Source organism: Electrophorus electricus, chromosome 5, assembly GCF_041902795.1.
Source record: "Electrophorus electricus isolate QZ-2024a chromosome 5, ASM4190279v1, whole genome shotgun sequence".
Lineage (NCBI taxonomy): Eukaryota > Metazoa > Chordata > Actinopteri > Gymnotiformes > Gymnotidae > Electrophorus > Electrophorus electricus.
Window position 1 is genome coordinate 5,722,501 of NC_137501.1, and position 24,173 is coordinate 5,746,673.

The window sequence follows — 24,173 nt, forward strand, 5'->3', positions numbered from 1 at the left end:
TTAAAGGACAACTGACCCTGCTCCCATATTGACTAACTAAATTAGTACTTATTATATGGTATTGTTTATTACACTGATGTTGTTTAACAAACTCTAGCACTTATTGTTTACTGCAGTTATCGTTGTTTAGGATAGACCTTATGTATTTTGTACTTCTAGGTATCAGCGTTCCTCCCTGCATTTCTACAGTATTCTAGTTTATTGGTATGTTGCATTTTAACCTACTGTACTGTACTAGGATGTATTCTATGAGTAAATGACAAAGCACTTTTGTAAGTCACTCTGGATAAGAGCATCTGCTAAATGCCATAAATGTAAATGTAAATGTATAGTTCCGGGATGAGCTCTGGGGTGGTCTTAGCTTAAACTGCAGTCAAAATTCTCTCAGGTGTGCTGTGCCAATGACCCCCAGAGAACAGCTGTACCAGACGTCACCCATCATGCTTGTGATGGGTGATGGAATGTCCCCACCCATGGGAGTTCTGGGGGGGGCTAATGTGAATATAGCATGGTAGGCCAAATGTCACTTCCTGTGAGACAGCCAAATGGGTCTTTTTAATTACTGACTAGAACACAAACAAACTACTCAGAATTCAAAGCTAAGATTGCAAGTGCCGCTGCAAGTCTTGCTGGGGTGTAATTAGGGGTGAAGGACATATGGGCAATAAAGCAACAGTGGTCCTTTCTTGCAGTTCTGGGGACCCGTGGAGTGAGTTCCGCCTGCTCTAACACACTCTACCACAGTCCTGGGGACCTGTGAAGTGAGTTCTGCCTGCTCTAACACACTCTTCCACAGTCCTGGGGGCCCGTGGAGTGAGTTTTGCCTGCTCTAACACACTCACCCATTGAGTGAGTTCTGCCTGCTCTAACACACTCTACCACAGTCCTGGGGGCCCATGGAGTGAGTTCTGCCTGCTCTAACACACTCTTCCACAGTTCTGGGGGCCCATGGAGTGAGTTCTGCCTGCTCTAACACACTCTTCCACAGTTCTGGGGACCCGTGGAGTGAGTTCCGCCTGCTCTAACACACTCTACCACAGTCCTGGGGGCCCATGGAGTGAGTTCTGCCTGCTCTAACACACTCTTCCACAGTTCTGGGGACCCGTGGAGTGAGTTCCGCCTGCTCTAACACACTCTACCACAGTCCTGGGGACCTGTGAAGTGAGTTCTGCCTGCTCTAACACACTCTTCCACAGTCCTGGGGGCCCGTGGAGTGAGTTTTGCCTGCTCTAACACACTCACCCATTGAGTGAGTTCTGCCTGCTCTAACACACTCTACCACAGTCCTGGGGGCCCATGGAGTGAGTTCTGCCTGCTCTAACACACTCTTCCACAGTCCCGGGGGCCCATGGAGTGAGTTCTGCCTGCTCTAACACACTCTACCACACTCCTGGGGGCCCGTGGAGTGAGTTCTGCCTGCTCTAACACACTCTTCCACAGTCCCGGGGACCCGTGGAGTGAGTTCTGCCTGCTCTAACACACTCTACCACAGTAGAGTGTGCCTCTAGCACTCCACACTCTAGCATACCCATCTCAGCTCACAGAGGGACTGATTATTACCCAATGAGCTGCATCAGAAAAGTATGAAAAACACAAACATACATTTCACTGCTCAGGGTTAGCATTTACCTACTCTATTGGCTAGGACATATTCTATGAAGAAATGACTTTTGCAAGTTTTGTAATAACGTCTGCTAAATGCCGTATATGTAAATGTTTATCATTAATGTTTCCGTTGCCTTTACACTGCAATCATGCAGATAAAAAACGCATAAAAAAACAATTTTTTTCTGAACTGAATTTATCTGAAGTTTGTTTTATTTATCAGTATCTATATCTCAGACCACTAGTGGCTACAACTAGTATAGTAATTATACCAAACACTGACAGTCAATGCCATATTATATAACCTACCTCTTGGGTAGTCTGAAATATTTTCAACTAAACATTTCCATTAATTTGCTGGTTTATCATAATTCAGCCTCCAGGTGAAATTTACAAAAACATGATGGATTTGCAGGTCTTTCTCTGTCCCCTCCCCCAGCCGTAAGGTCCACTTCACCGTGCTACACCACGCCATAAGAACGGGCTTGTCTATCATGCAGCACTCTTACTGTTCCTCTAGAAACCACAACCCCTATACTAAGGTTCCACATAATAGAAGTCCAAAGATTCAGGCTCATTATGAAAGGTGGGCTTACAGGTAGGACTGCTGAGGGTTGCCAGTTAGCCTGAACCGCTTTTAGGGACGTTATTTACGCCTCATTACTTGATTATGCCTCAGTTCCTATTTTTGTTTACTAAATGCCAAAAGGTGCCTTGGGCGTCTGATCCAAAATGAAGCTAGCTCACAAAGCAGCGGATTCCATAAGTCCCATCTTGTATAATTAATTAGAAATGAAGCAATTTAATTCTGCAACACCTACCTATCTGATCTGCCCAGTTCTGCAGGGTGACACATAATCATATACATTCTTAAGTCATCACTGAGCTAATATGAAGCATAATTACACAAACGGTTATCATCAGTGTGCTATGAAGTAAAACAACATATACAGTACATTACGTTACATGAAGCATTAAGTGCTTGACTAAAGCCTGCCCCTCAGGCTAACACAGGCATATGCAGTTTAGAGCCCCTTGAAGTTTATAATGACATGGCAGCACCCAGGGAATAAACACAACAGGGAGGACAATCCTGCACCCATTGAAACTGGCTAACGAGGCCGGAAGAAAGCGACTTTGTTGTGGCAGACTGGTGTTAGGCAGCAGGGTCAGGCAGACAGGGGGCCAGAAACTCACGACAGCCGCTAATAATAGCGGAGCGTCCACCCGATACTGTATGAACCCAAAATAAGGTCGAGAAAAGGCAGAGATAAGCCTGAGATAAGACTGAGATAAGGTTGTGAAAAGGTAGAGCCGCAGTCTGGCAACTACACCTCGCACATCAAGCAGTGAGCCAAGATCGCACTCTCACACAAGAACAACAATCCACACTGGCCAAGAGACCAGCCTGAGACAGCATCATTAGGACTTGGACACGCCTCTCCAAAGATATGACGGGAACGTGGTTGCCAGCTGTGTTGTCTCAACAAATCAGCCTCATGCACTTCTGCAAACGTGCTCCTTGTAATGAACCTGTTCTAATGGAAATCCAAGACAGCACGACCACCGAAGACCATGAACCATGTGACCTTAACGCTCATGTGACCTTAAAGCAGCCCATGTGACCTTAATGCAGTCTTTTAGGCGAGAGGGTCCTGAGCCGGGACGATGTCAGCATTTGTGTGCAATTTGTGCACGTTAAGTGTTTATCTGGGTCAGGACCACGCTGCTTACACCCTTCCCTGCCAACCCACACACACCTACACACGGAGGAACACACCCACGCCTATATATGCCTGCACACACGCCATACCTTAAGCTCTGATAACAGAATACTAATGAGTAGTTATTCGTGTTCGGACGGTCGTCTCTGGAGAGGAAACATGTACGTCTGTACACGGCAGTACGTCTGACGCCAGACACTCCAAGTCACAGCACCCCATTAAGAAGATCAACACAGCAAGCAGAGGCCTGCAGGCGAGGGTCAGGGGTTAAACGAGGTCATCAGCAAAACCTTGCGCTATAGCTCATCTCCATGGGGACAAGGCTGTCAGCAGAGATTTAAACTTCCATGTCACACATAACATAAAAGAATGATATACCATATTCTTTTTGTATGGGGCTAATATGCTTGCAATCTTTAACAAATGAGTCAGCTACAGCGTGTTAACGTTAGATAATAATATAAATTGTATTTACATAAGCTTTTGTCATTTGGGTTTTATCGCGCACTTTCAAAATTCATTGAAACACTGTGTCTATTAGTCTAACCACAACGTGCAAGCACTCTTTTCCTGTTAGCAAAGCTGTTATCTCAATTATGCAGAGTCAACGTCTCCAGTGCTCTATGGAGGATAAACGCTCACACTCAGAAATGCTCCAAACGCTCACACTCAGGATTTAAAGAATTAGAAGCCTCACTAGACCTCATATTCGACTGGAGATTTCGGTAAAGAGGTTGAACGCTCAGGACGGCCGTATTTAATGAAGTGTGCAGATCGCCTGCATGTGTGGTGTCTGGAGCTCTTCCTGGGCCCACAACCTCCAGTGAGACAAGACAGGTGCTAGGTCTACTCCTCTCTCTCTCTCTCTCTCTCTCTCTCTCTCTCTCTCTCTTCCTCTCTCTCACTTTCCCTCTCTCCCTCACTCCCTCGCACTGTGTTAAGTAGAATGTTGTTATTGTTATTGTTGTTATTTACCTTCTGTCATTTACCATCCCCTGTCCCTCCACACGTCCGTCTCTGTGCCTCTGACAGGGCAGCGTATTGCAGCGATATTTGCGCATACTGTTTGCTGCCATAAAAAGGCCGATTAGTGGCTGTGGGGTTTTCATAAAGGGGGAGACGGGACTCAGCAAAGCACAGGCAAAGAAGATGAGGAGGATGAGGAGCTGGAGGAGGAAGAAGAGCTGGGGGAGTTGCGGGGACACTGGAGGGCGCAGCCAAAGTGACAACGACCAAACAGGTGTGATGGCAGAACTGCACCTCTGTGTTATCCACCTACGCACCCACAGCAGCACGTCACCTCAGGAACCCAGCAAGTACTCCATCCAGAGTGTCGCGCTCAACCGCAGTCAATATCCTGCAGAGGCACAGGGTGCAGAAGACCTCTTCAGCTCTTTAGAGGCTGTAGCTTCAAATGAGAGGCTCTGGTGTGCTCGGAGAGGAGCAGGGAGAGGAGCACACATAGGAGCAGAGAGGAGAAGGAAGAGGAGCAGGGAGCAGAGCACACATAGGAGCAGAGAGAGGAGAAGAAAGAGGAGCAGGAGAGGAGCAGAGAGAGGAGCAGGGAGAGGAGCAGGGAGAGGAGCAGGGAGAGGAGCACACATAGGAGCAGAGAGGAGAAGGAGAGGAGCAGGGAGCAGAGCACACATAGGAGCAGAGAGAGGAGAAGGAAGAGGAGCAGGAGAGGAGCAGAGAGAGGAGAAGGAGAGGAGCAGGGAGAGGAGCAGGGAGAGGAGCACACATAGGAGCAGAGAGGAGAAGGAGAGGAGCAGGGAGCGGAGCACACATAGGAGCAGGGAGAGGAGCACACATAGGAGCAGAGAGAGGAGCACACATAGGAGCAGGGAGAGGAGCAGAGAGAGGAGGAGGAAGAGGAGCAGGGAGAGGAGCACACATAGAAGCAGAGAGAGGAGAAGGAAGAGGAGCAGGGAGAGGAGCAGGGAGAGGAGCAGGGAGAGGAGCAGGGAGAGGAGCAGGGAGAGGAGAAGGGAGAGGAGCAGGGAGAGGAGCAGAGAGAGGAGCACACATAGGAGCAGAGAGGGGAGCAGAGAGAGGAGAAGGAAGAGGAGCAGGGAGAGGAGCAGGGAGAGGAGCAGGAAGAGGAGAAGGGAGAGGAGCAGGGAGAGGCTGACACATAAAATAAACACCTCGTTGCACCAAGACACTGATTAGGAGCTAAAAATGTCTAGAAACATTCACATACCATCAGCTCTGACAGACAGCCAGACCTGTCACTTACCAGGAAGGCAGACAGGAGGCAAAAGAACTGTGAATTGAGTGCTTCAGCTAGAAATCTTATTATTCTTTGTGGTACCACAATTCTGCTTGGAAATATGGCAGAAAGCATTATTGGGGTACCCCCCCCCCCCCCAAAAAAAAAAAAAGACTTGGAGACGGCATACATTTCAGAAGCTTTTCTGCCCTCTGCTGTCAGAAAAATGCATAACATATACACGCAATTTTTCAACTACTTGGCATAGGAAGATTTTTGTTGATTTGTATTATTTAGGCTAGGTAGCTGTGGCAACAGTGTTAGTGTATAAATTGACAAATAGAGGGGATTCATCTAATTCCAAAAAACTCCAAATAAAAAGCTGAATTGAATTATTTTAGAGAGAATAAAATTAAGTTCTCGTTATGACAATTCTCTAAGTCAAGCTTTGAACCTTTTAACACTCAAGAGTAATACAGAAATATATAAATACTATCAAGCAGATTATATTTACTCCAATAATGATATCAAGCACTACCTATTTATAGCCATAATAAATGAGAATAAAACTTGATGGGCATACTTTTTCTAATTTTTTTGTCATCAAATTCAGCTGTTAAAGTTTTTTCCAACCAGATGCACACTAATTGAATGCAGACAACAAGAATCCAGTTTCCCATGCTAACACCCCAGAGGGATATACTGTTTCCCCACAGTCAAAAAAAACATCTTTTTCTATCGGCACAGTTTGCAAATCTGGTGCACTCATTTTGCAAACCTCTACACGTGCTGCCCAGCCAAAAAGCTTAGCTTTCAGTGTGACTTCAGTGGTACTGTCATTTGTAGAAACACCTCCGTCACCAAGCAAATTTCAGTGTGCCAATGGCACAAACACACGTCACCTGTGCGAACACAGTTAACCACAATGACCTAGTCTGTTCTCTATAAAGCTATGCAAACTGCACAGTGACATGGAACACAGCGGAGCAGAAGGAGCACAGACTGGCCCATTTTGAGCCGTAACACTGCAGCTCGAGTACTCAGGACTTTGCACACTGAGAACGGGTGAGTCTGAATATATAATCACGCAGTTATGGTTTTCCATGTCCAGCAGACACGGTGTTGACTGCGTAATTGGACACTCTGCGCTGCAGCATTCACAGAAGACCATTACGTGGTGGAAGAAACTACATCTTCGGTCAGAAGCAGGAAGCAGAAATCAAGAGCATGGTGTCTGCAAATACAGTGATGCCATCGGACTCAGAGAACTTCTGTGAAAATGGATCACAGAAGAGAGTGGCAAAGTCCACACCGTAAGGGATCTTTCGTCATCTACCACCGATTGTGACAGATGAGTTATGAAATAAATATACGAGTTCTGAGAGGATTTCTGGACATTTGAAAGAAATGCAACGTGTACATATACAAGTATGTACCACCTTACTGTATAACCCTTGGCTCTTTTGCTGTGTTACATTATTGCATATTCACCATGTTACACTATTATATACATATTCACCATGTTACACTATTATATACATATTCACTGTTACACTATTGTATACATATACATTGTGTTACAGTTCTGTATACATGTTCACTGTTACACTATTGTTCCATAGCACTGTAACCTGGTTCATCCAGAGAATACATGAGCTTGAAGCGAAGCTGAGCTGAGTGAATACATCTACATCCACGAGGCTGAATTCAATTTCCCATCAGTTTACAAGGAGTGGTGCATTGTCATGTCAGAATTGGTCCACCCAACACAGCATTCCTCGTAGAATTCCTCATACAACGCAGCACTCCTTGTGGAATTCCTCATACAACACAACACTCCTCGCAGAATTCCTCATACAACGCAGCACTCCTTGTGGAATTCCTCATACAGTACAGCACTCCTCGTGGAATTCCTCAGTGCAATATTGTAAATGACATTCTGTTTCCCACCCACAATTACATTTTTCATTTCTCATTAATCTGTATAACTGGAAATATACATAGTTTTGTTACATAATAAATTAAAATTATTCTCTTCTGGCAATAAATGTAGTACCATTTATTTCCTACAGAATATTCAAAGTTGCAGTAATACAATAATTTTAGTTTTTGCAGTTTTCCACTGTGTGTGTGATTTTTGACTGCATGATTTGGTTTTGAAGACTGTGGAGGTTTTTTCAAAAAAGGGTTTTTTTCCACGTGTGTTTATAGTTTTGCCGAAGTGCTGTTTGACATGGGGGATTGTCTATATGGTTTTAAGGAAATTGCTATTTCAGTATTTTGAGAACTGTCTATCTCACTTGGAAAAACTGTAACCCAGTACTGAGTCACTTTGTGACACTACTGCCCTCTTCTGGTAGCAGGATATTAATGCAAAGAAAAATGAACTACATTGATCCTTCATTTACTAGGGTTTAGCGGGGCGGGATCCCCAAAACAAGGGAAAAACTACAAATATCTCCAGCCTCCCCCAGATGTTAACTCTGATGACCATTTTTTACATAGACAAATAGCACGGCATCCCTAAACAGAATGTGTGGTCCATAGTTTTTTAATGTACTGAATCATTTTGCAAAATGTAACTATTTATAATAAATGTATATTCATACTTATGGTAGTAAATGATAAAATGTATTAATAATACATATACTGTATACATTTATGACAACTAATCCTTCTTTATACTTTCCAGTATATACGCATCATTTGTGATTTTCTGCAGTAGGCTACAAAAATTGCACAAAAAAATTCCATTTCATTATTGATAGCAGGCACGCGAATATTCAAATCTGCAAAAGTTAAGCCCACAAAACCTGAGGTTCAGCTATCAACTTTCTTAAGATTCTTGTGTTTTCACTCTGTCCAGTACAGATAGCACTGCCATAGAGTGCAAATCTACAGGGTGCTGGAAGCAGATCTCCTAGCCAAAATCTTCCTTGCATTTGTGTGAAGATATTGGGAGTGCTGTAGTTGCAATATCCTGATGATGCTATGGAGATGCTTTTGTTACCCTCCCTATGCACACATGTATTCCAGCTGTGCTTTGTCAGTAACACGTAGGTTTTCTAAGATTCAACATTCTAGTGCATTAGAAATGATTCTGCAGAAATGCATAAGCAGACTCAACGGCACAATGTTACACTTTCTCAAACTTGAAATTCAAACTTGAAAACATGCGTGTGTGTGATTATTAATATTACTATAAACTACACTATATTTACTGTATATAAATGACTATATACAACAATCAGTAATTAAATGATCCAACATCCCCCAGGATTCCCACCCAAACAACGCCGAGTGATCAAAGCAAAACAAAGCAAAACACTGCCAACAGCAACAATAATTACAAAATAAAATGTAGGTATGTGCACCCACATATGTGCACATCCTCTAAATTTGCAGCGGTGTTTAAATCTAGTACTTAGACTCAATCCTTATATATGAGACCAGTTAAACGCCAAATAATAAAGAGAAAATGTGGAACAAAGAAAGGGGAAAAGTAAAGAATGTGGGAGAATGTGGGAGACACATTTTGAGTGTTCGGTACTTTGGTTACAGACTATCTTTGTTTGGAATAGAATACTGCAAAAACAAACAAACAAAAAAAACAATCCTGTAATAGTTTGCATTCTGCCCTCTATTGGGAGCTCAGGTATAGGGAAACTTGCAGGCTTTTAAACACAAAGGCGTCAAGGCCTGAAAACTGAACTTTGCTGTCGCACATTTGCCAAAACTGTTGTTTATGGTAACAGGTAACAAAACAAACCTCCAGTGAAATTGTGATAACAACATAAATCTTCAGTGAAACTGTGGTAAAATTACAAAACTCCAGCAAAACTCTTGGAACAACACAAAACTCCAGCAAAACTCTAGTAAGAACACAAGACTCCAGCGAAGTCTAGTGTTTAAACCTCCATCTATTGGATTTGGTGTTTAAATCTCTGTCTATCAGGTATGATGTCAAACCTCTGTTTACCAGGTCGGGTGTTTAAAACTTTGTCTATCAGTCCACTAGAGACTGCAGTATCACCCCTGATCATTCCCACTTTCATTAGTGCATACTAGAATGTTTTCAGAAAATGACAGTAAATGTCACATTGTATATAATTAACATGTAACGTATTTGCAGCACACAGTAGTAATATATTTGACCTGGTATACTCACCAAAGCCAAACTACAACCATAACAGTGACTGGACAATCACTCTGATGAAGAAATAACATCTTTCCCTTTGACTTGTCTGTGGGAGCTCACCTGACTTGTGGGCAGAGCGCAGGCAGGTGAGTGAGGCGTTCAGACGTGCACACTCCTCCTCACTAGCTCCAAACTTCTGCAGCGTCCCACAAACCTCTTCATCGGACATCTCCAACAGGGCCTCCAGAGTCAACTCACCTGGCGAGATCTCCTGTAACACACATATGCATATGCGCGCGTACACACACACACACACACACACACACACACACACACACACACACAAAGATATAAACTAAATAGAAAAAAAAAGATCCTGATAGTTTTAAAGGACAAAGACTAAAAACAGATATATCTCACACAAATTAAATTATTAAATTATGTGCATGAGCTGATTTAGACTTGGTTTATGACAGTTTATTCATAAACTCATTTTTGCCCTGCACTTTGGAAGGTAATTCAATATCCAGGCACTTCAGTGGCTTTACAAAACTGCGATTACTCCTCTTCACCAGAAGACATCTTCAGGACCATGGACAGCGCCATATATGAACCTCTTAGCATGAGCAAGAGGAAACCAACCATTCATAGCTGTTCATCAGATAGGTAGACTTTATGAACTTTACTTGATAGGTCACTGCAGTAAGGTATATGTTTTCATCTATGATTCAGCTGTAATTTCATGTCTCACAAATATCCCACATTTAGATTTAAAAAATGTTGTTCTTCATAAATGACAACACCTGTACCTGTGTGTGGTAGAAAACAGCAAATGCTATATTGGGACCTAGTTCCTGAAATTTTATTTAAAAGTTTTAACTGAAAAAAAATCAGTTAAAGTGTTAAACAACTGTTATAAAACACGGCAGATGTACAAAAGATGGAGAGTCAGGGTGATGTTGTGGTTGTGATTTGTGGGTCTGCATGCTCTGTGCCTATAGCCAAACCAAACATAGGCTTTCGATTCACTGGAAGTCTCAAGAGGATGAAAATCCAGGTCATCTCACTGGCATCTGATATCAGACTTTGATTCTCCAGGAACACGGTGAGAAATCATTCCAAAACCATTTGGGAAATATAGGAATCAAGATTAGATGGATTTCACCTGTAACATCTAGTAGTCTTGTTGAGTGTTCCACTGAATCTGTGTCCTGCTCTCTTCTGTAAGTTGATTAGTTTGGTCTTGTCAAATGATGTTTTTGATGTAACCTTGTTTTGATTTTAAAGAAGCGAAACTATCCCTTAGCTTATTTTGACTCAGTAATATGCCATAATTACATGTTTGTTTGTTTGTTTGTTTGTGAGAGGAAAGGAGCCATTCTCATGGAATTCTTATACCTTAAATGTAATATTAAATAATATAATAATATTAATTGTAACAGATAAACCATGGCAGTATTTGGCTGTTTTTCATGTAAAAAAAAATCAGCTTCTTTAGGTCCTCATCATATGGTAGGTGACTAGCATGCCCGATCTCCAGCCCTTAGCATGTTACACAGATACTATTCAGTTCAAGCTTTTTCCCTAAAAAGGATGATTAATTATTATGATTATTATTATGGCACCAGCATTTTACTACACTTTATCAAATATACCAACAGAACTATGAGAGTGTGAAAGTTATTCTAGGAATCAAAAACAGACCAACAAAGGCAGTATTTGGTATAGTGACTTCCATTCTGGGAAATTACATTTTTTTCTGATACCACTCCAAGAAACACAGCGAACAGGTTAATAAATATTTGTCCATGGGATTTCTAAATTTAAAATGAAGCCAATGAATATATTCAGACACCTTTGATGAAGCAAAAACAGTTACCTGCAAAGGTTCAGCCTGCCTGCCCAAAACACAAGATACTCCCCATTAAAGTCATTAGATTCTTCGGGACTACAAATGACACTTTGATATTTCGTTCGGTGTCATATTTTAGATTAAAAGAGTGAACCTCAAAATAAATCATTTAAAATGATATGTAAGAATATTCTGTGACAAAAATTAGTAAGTGAAAAACCCTGTTTGCATAAGTATTTTGTCCATGTATTATGGAAGGTCCAAGTGTACACAGAAGTTAAATATACTGCCCTAATGAGAACATAACTGGCTTTCAATTGGCCTCTACCTGTGAGTCATTAAAAAAGGTCAACTTTTCTGGATAGCAGACACCCTCAATTCAAATAACACTGTTCAGACTGTGAATCTGAAAAAAAAACAATGAAAATGAAGGTCAAAGAACAAGTAAATCAAAGATAAAGTTACAGACACGATACAATACACAATAAGGAAGTGTTTGCATGTCCCAATAACCCTCACATCACAGCACCCGAGAGAGAAAGAGACGTGTGAGGGACACCACAGAGGGGCCGGCGATCACTCTGAAGGGGCTTCAGGAGTTCAGCGGCTGAGACTGGAGTAGAGATGCACCAGTCTACAATATGGAGAGCTGTGTGTAAAACTGACCTGTATAGGAGATCTCTGAAGAACACCTCACTTGCCATTCCTTAACATACATTATCCCAGCAGTGACGAATGGAGCACTTAGCATCATGCTGTAGGGATACTATTCCTTAGGGAAGACTAGGCATCTTCCTAATATTGTAGGACACATAGATGGGGCTGCGGAGTTACTGCCAGTGAACTTGCTTCAAGACAAGGCAGGGCAAGTTTATTTGTATAGCACTTTTCATACAAAATGGCCATTCAAAGTGATTCAGTCTGCTAAAAAACTAATTCTTGGGAGAAGCTCCACCTTTGAGTAGGACAGTGTTCCAAAGCATAAGGCCAAAGTAATACAGCAACAAAAGTGGATGTTTTACAGTGAGTCAAAGTCTAATAGATCTCAATTCAATTAAGAATTTTTAGTACCATTTAAAAAGTATGGTCCACAAGTCTTACCTAATCAACCTGAACAACCTGGAGTGAATCCACCAGAAAGAATGGGTGAAACTCACTCCCAAACAGTGGGAAAAAATGGTAGAACTTGATACCGGGTACTGCAGCAAGACACAGGTACTGAAACACATGACCTGCACCAACCAAACGCAGGTAACTGTGCCAAGACACAGACGTGCAAATCAGAGAAGCTGAAACACAGGTACTGTAATACAGGTACTGTGCCAAATCACAGATACTAAAACATATGACCTGCACCAAGACACAGGTACTGAAACATATGACCTTTGCCAAGACAGTTCTGAAACTCAGGTACTGCACCAGGTCACAGGTACTGAATTACAGGTACTGAAACACAGGCACTGTGCCAAGTCACAATTACTGAATCTTCAGTGAAGCAGTGGAAGGTTAGCTGATGCTGTGATGGGTTACAAACAAAATCTTTGGACTTGTCTTATGCTAATGGTATTAGAGGGGAACACCACTTTAATGAAGCAGTCACAGGAATGGGTTTATCAAACCACAAGGATTTTAAATGCAGGGTTTTTCCTTTAGACAACACACCTTATTTGTTGTAATACTTAAGTTCAGAAAAAAAACAAAGACATGACATGGAATTAAAACCTAAATCAAGCAGGCTGAATTTATTTTTCTAAATTTCAGTTCCTTGTATTACAACCTATACACATCATGTACAACCAATGACAAGTATGCAAACTGAGAATTAACCTTAACAACCCTACAGGTTACAATATTATTTAAATACATGACGGATCCCCAATAACAGCATGAATGAGTTTCACTAGCTGAGTTTCACTTGCAGTCTGAGCCAGTAATGTTTACACTTCCATGAGTTCAGATGTAACACGCTACATGCTACGAGAACTCAAACTTTCTTACTCACTCCCCCTCTAATACTGACAGAAACAGACACAGGAGTTCTCCATCAAAACACTCTCTCACAGACAACACATAAACACACACACACAAACACACACGTGCGCAGGCGCCCGTGGGCAGGTGGAGCAGTAACGTACCTCCATCACCTCCTTCCTCAAGTTGACGATACGGAACCAGTGTGTGAGGCGTGGGAAGGTGTCCAGCTCCATGTTCCTCTCCTGTAAGGGCACTTTTTGCTTGTAGGACAGCTGCCGGCTAAAATACTTCACCAGCTTACCCTGAAACAGAGAGAGAGAGAGAGAGAGAGAGAGAGAGAGAGAGAGAGAGAGAGACACAGAGAGAGAGAGAGAGACAGAGACAGAGAGAGAGAGAGAGAGAGACAGAGAGAGAGAGAGAGAGAGACAGAGAGAGAGAGAGAGAGAGAGACACAGAGAGAGAGAGAGAGAGAGAGAGAGACAGAGAGAGAGAGAGACAGAGACAGAGAGAGAGAGAGAGAGAGAGAGACAGAGACAGAGAGAGAGAGAGAGAGAGACAGAGAGAGAGACAGAGAGAGAGAGAGACAGAGAGAGAGAGAGAGAGAGAGAGAGAGAGAGAGAGAGAGAGAGAGAGAGAGAGAGACAGAGAGAGAGAGACAGAGACAGAGAGAGAGAGAGAGAGAGACAGAGAGAGAGAGAGAGAGAGAGAGACAGAGAGAGAGACACAGAGAGAGAGAGACAGAGACAGAGAGAGAGAGAGAGAGAGAGAGAGAGAGAGAGAGAGAGAGACAGAGAGAGACACAGAGAGAGAGAGAGAGACAGAGAGAGACACAGAGAGAGAGAGAGAGAGAGAGAGAGAGAGAGAGAGACAGAGAGAGAGAGAGAGAGAGAGAGAGAGAGAGAGACAGAGAGAGAGAGAGAGAGAGAGAGAGAGAGAGAGAGAGAGAGGTGGGAAAGGAAGGAATATAAAGAACAGAGAAGAAGCAGGAGGATTTAATGTGAAGTCAATAAAAGTTTTCCAGTGGTCTTATTTGTATATAACAAAGTACCCAATATTTAAATAAAGTTACAGCATTACAAATAGTGTAATATTACACTATGTAATACAGTAGGTTCTGTGGCATACACACTTACCAACCAGTTAAAAGAAACAGCGCATACACTCACTGCCCATTTTAATGAAAAGCCTTAGAAGTGTATAGTTACAGACTGCCCATCTGTGGACATGCACAATTCATTAGTCATCCTCAACCTCTTTCATCACTGGTCAGTTTCTGACCACAGCAGCATTGATCATGTGACACACAGTGTTAACTCCAAAGTGGTATTGTGTAGTAGTGGTACAGGTACAGCAGTGCTTGGGGCTTGTTAAATGAGGCAGTGTCATCACTGGACTAAGAGGGGTCTGTCGCCTGAAAATATCCAATCAACATCACTTCTGTGGTCCAAACATGTCTACTTCAAAGGGGTTAGATGATGGCTAACGCATCTGCGCATGGCAAGAGATGTACTATAAACTCTGCCAGTATGTCTACAAGCTGCTGAAAATAAAAGGGCTTTTTGAATTTAACTGTAAAAGCTTCCTGTTTGACACTGTATTACCCAGAGTAAAACTTAACATACTGATCTATAATACGGATCTATCACAATACACACTTGAAATAACACATTTGGGAGTAAAATCATCAGTTTGCCTTCAGATCGTGAATTGGACTCTGGTGTAATCTGTGACCACTAAAGAAAAAGAAAAAAAAAACTCCCACCACAACGAACTCAACACGACAGAATCAACTCCAGAACTGGACTTAAGGAATGTAAGGTTTGGTAGTACAACAGTATATGATCAGTAAAGAAGACAAAGAGGTTTTCATAGCTTTATATGGTACTGGTTCTTGTTCATTCTAATTATTGTATTATAATAAACAAACTTTTTTTGATGTCTCCCACCCCTGTACTCAATGTCCTTTCTTTACCTGCTGACATCACCAAGTGTTATTGATTATTGATATATAAAATGATATTTTATTTGAGAAGTACTGACTGTATTACAAATAAAAATAAAAGCAGAATATATTTTTACAAATCCAACTAGAAGGAATTATATAAACATGAAAATAGAAAATTATCTACAGATCCTACAGTATACACATGAACTAGAGGCGAGTCTGAATTTGACCTGTGATCTGAGACAGACCTGGAATCACTATACATTTCTAAATAGTATTTAGTCTGATTTTGAAATGTTACTGTAATATACTGGATTACTGTAATCCCCTTTATTAATCATATAGTAGGGTATATATGATTAATAGGAATGACTCTATGCATCTGTTTGTATGTGATTTTCAGCAACCAGAGAAACATAATTGCGTGTAGCCACAGTTTGAAGAAGTCATCTGAAAAGCCGAATGTTTATTTTAAATAGCACTTAGGCTGAGAAATAAATGTGTTGTTATTTAAAACCACTTCAAAAAGTATAAAGCATAAACAAAAGGCTCATGTACTGTAACTCAAGATACTTCACTGCTGTTTATTAAAAGTTGATTGCTGCTTTGAACTTGGGTCGGTACCATGAGAAAGACTGCACTAGAGCATTGTGTTTCTAAAGCCCACAAGCCCTACTGTCATGCTTTTGATCAAAGGCATCTAAACCCAGGGCATCTAATCCTCAGGGCATCTAACCCCAAGGTATGTAACCCTCAGGGCATGTAAGCCTCAGGGCAAGTAAGCCCAGGGCATCTAATCCTCAGGGCATCTAACCACAGGGCAACTAATCCCAGGACATCTAACCCTAAGGCATCTAATCTTCAAAAAAAATCAAAAGGTATTGATATAGGCCTTTTTACAACAGATATTGCCACACAGCAGCTTTACAAATTTTCCAGTCCAAGGCCCCAGTAAAGAAGCCAAGGGCGACAGAAGCAAGGAAGAACTCCCTAGACCATGAGGAAGAAACCTTGAGAGGAACCAAGACTCAAAGGCGGGGCCCATCCTCCTCTGGGCATCTTCAGGGTATCTAACCACAGAGCATTTAAGCCCACGGGATCTAACCCCAAGCCGTTCCAGACGTGGAACCTGTACCCTTCCTCCATACATACAGCTGATAGCTGCGATCAACCGCTAAACATACAGCTCACACGGCTCTAAGTGTGTGAGCTCCCATACACTCAAAAACTGCAAAACCAGGGAATGACCAAAGCAGGGCAGGTTTATTTGTACAGCACTTTCCATACACAATGGCAATTCAACATGCTTAGACCAGAATCTTTAGCTATTCTATTGCATAGATTGTGTTTGTTGATGTAAAGATACGCTCTGGCATAAAGCTTCAACCACACCCAGAATCATAAAACAATAAACGAAAGCATTAGGGGTCTTTCCTGGTCTGTCCATAAATGTCATTGATAAAATACACTCTGTTTTCTAATGCAACTATCAGCCACTTTGTGCCGTTAAATACTTAATTATTTCTCTGTACTCAAGCACTGCATGTTGCAAAATCATACATATTCTAAATTTTACATTTTCACAAGTTAGCGATGCCATTGCTATGTTGATGCAAAGTATCTAGAAAAGTTGGCATACAGTACAAATATATAAACTGTACCAACTTAACTCGGGAGCACATGGCACCCAGACCCAGGACCTAATATAACGGATCGGTACTTTGAAATACCACATGCTTGCTTGTGGTACTGTCTGACAAACTACACTGACCTAGTGGTATTACTATTACTCTAACAAAAGATGACAAGTCTGGTTTCAGGTGTCTGATTAAAAGGCCAGGGCAAGGAACCGGGAATGTTGTTGCTTTCTGAAGTCAGACGCTGTCATGGATATGCCGAGTGATTCACAGTGCAGGTTAGACAGTGGCTCAAACCCAACAGTGTAGGTCGGCTTATGTCTACCAGTGATGTTCAAACTTGACCAGAAGGGGAGGTTTATGAAGAGACAAGGGTTCAGAGTTACACGATCCCGATAGATTACAGAAGTGACTTACTCCTAGAACCGATTACCATGATAAAACATAGTACAGATACTGAGTTTTGGTGTTAGTGTTAGATATAATAGATTCTAAACAATTAAATGTGATCTGTTTAGTTCTCATTTCAAATTTCTTGACTTAAAACAAAAGCAACCAAAAACTCCCTGTGAAACTATAAACACAGGCAGTGTGCATCTTATTCACTTTCTTTTCCTTAACCACGTGCACTGTTCTCGTGTATTTGTGTACACACACAAATATTTACATTACATTTAATATGACAAGTATATGAGTTTGGACATCAGAGGCCACACTCAGGATACCACATGCAGACTCAGGAAAACATATAAAGTTTAATGTGGACTCAACACCAGAGACTCCACAGTGAGAAATCAGCATCCCCTGCCAGGACTCCGCATGCCTCACTTTAAAGTTGTAGTGTCAGTTCACGACTTTTTCTGTGCACTGAGAGTGCTTACCGAAACACTTCAGCACTGGTATATAAGGCCCGTTACTATCATATACACTGAACTTTTTTGGCTAAAGCTTTGAAGTGGTACATCTGTTATCATTACATTTCCATGTGACTATACATTTGGGCTCAACTGTTTCCAACTCAACATTTCATGACCTACCTTTTGAACTACCTAAGCATTCTTTGCAAAATTAAGACAAGAACTAAGACAATCTAAGTCAAAAAACCTAGAACACTGTTAAAGCTTATTTTGTGATGTCATAAGGAACTTTTGTCTTTACCCAAAACATCATGACTACTGATTTAATATTGGCCGCAATTACAGAATATAATAGAAAAGTAAGGATAAATCTCTGACATCTCATTCCTTTGGTGCACCAACCAGAGATATGAACCTGCTGCAGTTTGGAGGCAGTTTACACTGGTGACAAGCTCCCAGCTTCTAGAAAAGCTTCCAGAATTCTTTATAGCATTGTAAACACTGCCATACTTCCATGGCTTTTCATAATCCAGGTAAGATAATGACTAAATCTTAAATACACTTTCTGGATGTACATTCTTAAAAGAAACTAAAGCTAGGCAGAATCATTTTTCTGGGTTCTTATCTATAACCTATGTGGAGGACTCCTTTTTAGTGTAAGGTAGAACCCTTTGAAAGATCTACTGTGGTGTTCTCTAAATTTTTTATTAACGTCATTTTTTTCATAACTTTAATGTAACGTCATCTTTAAGGGAACAATGAGGGTGCACACAGAAGAAGACAACGGTGGCAGGCCATCGGCACTTAAATATGTTTTTCTTGTCATGGAGTTAAGCCTAGCCCAGATACACAGTACAGTTCTGTGTTGAGAAAAAAAGAGTCCCTCAGTCTCATACCTGCAGTGTGCTATAAAGGTATTGGAACCAGTGACCTTGTGGTTATGTTTATGAGTCACTCAACCACAGCACTTCTCTCAATTCTTCCAATATCAGTGGCGTGCAACTCTTTAGAGTGCATTAAAAAACCCTGAAAAACAACTCTGAAGCCTTTTCATTTTCAATAGCATCCAGAACTTCACAATCTCAAAAACTTTTTTACGAGCAAGTCCTCTTTTTAAATCTATGCTTCTTTGCATAAATTAAATAACTATTTCCAGCTTTGTAAAAACATGGCTATAATCTACCTTTCAATGCATCTGAAGACCAGTTCCATTATGGTAATTTATGAAAACTTGTATCTTTATTAATGGTTTTGTATAATAAATCGAATTGACCATTATGAACTAATGGGAAATTTAAATACATGAATCATCTTAAATTCCTAAACTTCCAGGCAAACAATGTGGGTTCAGTATGGGAAAAACGGAAAACTACATTTCATACAGGAAATGTTCACAGTTCAGACACACAAGAGAGCATCTTACGAGAGCCCCTGAAGTATTCTAGTGCTACTGAAAATGCATGGCTAAAATGTTTTCTCTTTTAAAGAGGGATCTTTTGTACAAAAATTATTTTACTAGTAAACAATTCCAGTACCAAAGGTGCTTTCAGACATAATGGGGCACACAAATTAGGCACTAATACAATGGCAAATTTTAGGAAGATACCGATTAATTGGAATTATAGAGTATGCGATTTATTGTAGATTGTAGGCTATGAAAAGGGCAAGCAATTTCAGATCACCTGATCAGTATGCTATAAGTACTAACGAAAACATTGTAATGCACACGATTTGAAACGGTTTTAACTCACATGGGTGAGACATCTCTCCCAGTTCAGTTTGTCAAACGTAGGCACTCTGGCCTATGCTAACAGGGTATGCATGTTACATGTAAAGCATCGAGGAGCTTATTGCACACGCATGTATTTTTTTTTTATCCATAAGAACATGTAAATGCGTTCTAATCTTGAGAGTCATTTGCTGCCTCGCACAACATATTTATATATACATATATAACCGTGGTGAACACAGCGCATTTTCAGCTGCACCTGACGGTGGAACCCCAATGGATGTGGTTCATTTCAAAATTCCCCGCCCCCAGATAGACCCACTAGGGAATCGCTGGTTGCAGCCACAAGTGTATGCGAAAGGGAGTTCCTTCCCCCTCTTACATGTTTACTGAGCCTCAGTAAACGGCCCGCGTCACCGTGTCACAGCTAAATATCTGGGACATTAACATTGTTACATAATGCAATTTAGAAAATCCCATGAATCTACTGTTGCCAAAAAACGTTGCATTCAAGCGTTTTCTCCAAAGCACTCGTCTAAGCCCCCCCCCAAAAAAAAAAAAAAAAAAACCTGAGGTAACTATCGTTTGTGACATTGTGTCAACAAAAGGCCCTCTCGGTGTGCATGTCAACGGCGCGGACCTGCTGGAGCCTTTTTCACCACCTGCAGAATGCGCAGGCTCGCGCCTCACTGCAGCTAGCTCCTTCATTTATTGCACGGCACGCGAAAGCAGATAAAGCGTCGAGCGAGCGCAGTCGTCCCCTGACATGACACGGCTCCGATTTAAGCGTCGTTTCGCACGGCCACGTTTCGTGCGCTGCCCGAGCATCTACAGCGCACGAAACGAACGTTGAATCCAAATGATTGAGGTTCGGTGTTCAGCAGGCGCTGGTAAATGGACGCTTACCTCCAGCGTTCGAATTTCTTTTTGTGTCAAGTCGTTGGATGTGGCACATTTGGTCCTCAGTCCCTCCAAACTGGAAATGCTAATGTCAATCATGTTTTGCACCAGTTCGCACTGCTGCAAGGCTTTTTGCAAACTCAGATGATGCTCCTCGCTTTTTGTCATTTTGTCTTCGTCCATAATTTGCGAACAGTGGTCGTTTGTGTGTGTGTGTGTGTGTGTAGGCTACTTTCTCTCGATCTGACAAAAACGCTCTGACAATGCGTAAATAAAAGAAACAGGTGAACGCAAATCACATCTAAGCGGCTCTACTAACCGAGTGAGCATTAAAAACGAGACCCTACGTGTAAGGCGATTCCATACTTGTCGGTTTTGTGTATCCTGACGGTGTTTGCATCAGGGTCGAGTTTGTGTTTGATGCTCCGGCTGGAGTCTACCATAATGCACAGATACTGAAGAAACATAAAAATCAGATCCTCACTGCTGTGTCATCAGCTATATCCATTACGCGTTTGTTAATTTTAACACAAATTGGGACATCTTTGTTATGTATGATGAAGAGAAACGGACTAAGAGACTGCGATGTGATAATTTCTAAAGGTGATGTCGGGTTTGGGCGCAGGTACTCCCCTTCTGTACCAACGGCAGCAGCAGACCGGCGCTCCCCCGCCACACCGACATGTTCCCCGTCAATCAAATCCACAGCAATAGCAACGGCATCGCATCAGCGACACAAGCGGTGAACGCGGCGAGAGAGAGCCGAGTTCTCGCGAGAGAAATATCAGCGCAGTGAGCTCACTGTTTGAACTCAGACAACCTCCTAAATCAATTTGATAACAACGCAGGCTACAGCAATAATGAGAGCGTTCAGGCAAAATCTCCTGCAACACGTCCAGTATTCACACCTCAGAAAGGAATAAGTAAAGCCACCATTAACAGCAAAGCTGCTTCCCTGGTGAACAAAAAGTTGAAAGCAACGATCAGCTGCCAGGTGGTAGAATCCTGGTGCTTATATAGTCTGTTTCCGCACAACTATTAACAACTGAGAGTCCATCACGCATGTTTATGGCATTGTCAAAAATAACCGCGTTCACAGATTTTATTCTAAACACAGATTTGAATTTATTCTAAAGTGAGATTGACTACTGATTATTTGCAGTTTTGGATTAAAAGTTACACTGGTTATGATTTTGCATCCTGTTAAAAATACTTGTTTAGTATGTATTTTTGCACAATGAATTCAAATATGTTCTCACAGTTTGTCTATCCCCATAGTTTTGTTGTTGTTGTTGTTGTTGTTGTTGTTGTTCCAGTATACTTGCATGTCGTGTTTGGTATGGAAAAGCAGTACCAAGGAAAGTGGATCCCTCTTATCTTGGCAGACTACTGCTAAAAACTAAAGAGGGAGGTTCCTGAGGCAAAAGTAGGCAAAACCATACATTTTACAAATACGATTGTACCTGTTTTAAGTGTAATAATACCCTTATTTGTGAATAAGTAATATGTAATTCATGTCAAATGTAATTACTTCTGACTTAAAAACCAATAGCTCTTGGTATTTCTCAAGCTTTTCGTGTTCCTTGTTTCTGATGTTGCAATCACTCAGGGTTGCCACATCTATCACTATGGCTCTCTTCTGCTGTTTATCCACCACTACTATGTCCAGTTCATTATCCATTACCATCTTGTCTGTCTGTATCTAGAAATCCCACAGGATCGTAGAGTGGTCGTTTTCCATGCCCACCTACCTCATTAACAATGAGAGTAGAAAAGAAGAGAGTCACACCAATTCAGACGTCACCCGGGTCAACAGGGTCAGAGTCAGATGCCGGAGGACCGGGGCAATCTGATGATAAGTGGGATACTGGAAAGAATTCAAACACAAGAGTGGAGAATAGAGGACTGTTGGGATGCTGCTGTGCAAGCAACCCCAGTGCGAGAGGATGTGGGAACTACCGTGGGGAAAAAAACAAAACAAAACATTTTATATATATATATAAATTCTTGTCTCACTCTTCCAGTGTGTGGTTGTATCTTCTTCCCTAAAACATGGGTATTCTACCAGAGGCCTGGCAGTTTGTGGGTATAGTATCTTCGCTCTTATTGTTCCAAGTTTTTATATTCCTTCCTTTGGATGTTTCCATCACTTGTGCCACATCTATTAACACTAATGTTTAGTGTTTTCTGCAATTATTATCACAATGTCTGGTTGGTTTTCCAATACTAACCATCTGGATTTGGAGGTCCCACTGGATTTTGGACTTGTTGTTCTCCACCACTCTCTGTGGCTCCTCCCATTTGGACTTGGGGTTGTCCAGCTCACATGCCTTGCATACATTCATGTATATGATCCCTGCCACATAGTCATGTCTCTCAGTCCACGTTGTCCCTGCTAGCATCTTGCATCCTACTACTAGACGCTGGACTATCTCAGAGGCTTCTTTGTATAGTCTGCATCTTAGACCTTGTCTTTTGTGATGCAACCCTGCTTTGATTGACCTGGTGTTTAATGCTTGCTCTTTTGCTGCCATGATTAGTGCCTCTGTGCTGTCTGTCAATTCTGCCTTTTCCAGCCATTGGAAGGATTGTGCAATGTCAGCCACCTCTGCTATCAGTTGGTAGTGCATTCAGTGGAGGGGCTTATCCTGCAACAGCACCTTCTCTGCTTCCATGGTTACCATGTCCCACATCTGTCTGAGCACTCAACAGCTCATCCTTGGGGGCCATTGTTTGGACATATTCATAGATGTTTCATTTCTCGCCTCCTGCCTCCTCCCGGATGGTGTACTGCCTTTGGACGTTTGTTCTTGGGTTCGGTGCCCCATGCATTATTGGGAGTTTTCTTATATCAATGCCAATAACCTCCACTCCTTAGACAGCTTATCGTGCCTGATGGGTATCTGGTGACTGGCAGGACATATATGTTTATGACTTTGATCTTATAATTCCCATTCAACTATCTTTTGTGAACCTACCTCAACCTATGGAGGTACAACCAGGCAGATTATCGAGCTGTAGTTCGATAGTGTTGTGCATGGATCCTGTTGCAGTCCTTCATGACCAGTAGTGTCCTGCTTTGTGTTAGTTGGTAGTTAGCAGCTAATTCATTTGTTCCATTAGTTGGCCATACAAATTCGCCTGGAAGCTTCTTCAGATATAACACATGCACACACAGACACACACACACACACACACACACATACACACATGCACACAGAGTATATATATTACCATTGGCTGTTTTAGCCTACATTAATGCACCAAGTGTTTGGAAAATTGTTCTGTTGTGTTGGAGAATGATTAAATCGAGTGACTTTTTAAAACATCACAAAGGGTTTCTCAGGTAATCTGCAGCTAGGCGGGCAGCTAGGCAACCCTTTTAATACATGGAGACCTACAACAAACCAAAAAAAGTGCAATTTGGAGCACAAAGAATCTTACATAACACACACACACACACACAGTCAAACAACATCAAACATACACTCACACAAAAGGGAACTAAATTGCTTTTTCAAGCATATTGGAATCCTCATATTGAGCTTTAACTGGAACATCTTGTCAACACCAGGATTTCATAATTAAATAACGTTTTAC

At 41.8% G+C, this 24,173-nt stretch overlaps 1 protein-coding gene across 5 annotated transcripts in view; it reads right to left on the reverse strand.

Moving 5' to 3' along the window:
• The window catches only part of ksr2 (kinase suppressor of ras 2), a 71,184-nt gene extending 49,752 nt beyond the window's left edge, over positions 1-21,432 (reverse strand). For 3 of the 5 annotated variants that reach the window (XM_035530358.2, XM_081713911.1, XM_027010658.3), the window contains exons 1-3: positions 20,580-21,279; positions 13,667-13,807; positions 9,800-9,950 (exon numbers count right to left, since the gene is read on the reverse strand). In XM_035530358.2, the coding sequence (XP_035386251.1) occupies positions 9,800-9,950; positions 13,667-13,807; positions 20,580-20,756 (469 nt within the window). In that variant the 5' untranslated portion in view covers positions 20,757-21,279. Of the gene's footprint in view, positions 1-9,799; positions 9,951-13,666; positions 13,808-20,579 lie in introns of those variants that run through there. The other 2 variants (XM_081713914.1, XM_081713912.1) reach the window with 2 other exon arrangements.
• Between the last annotated feature and the right edge of the window lie 2,741 nt (positions 21,433-24,173).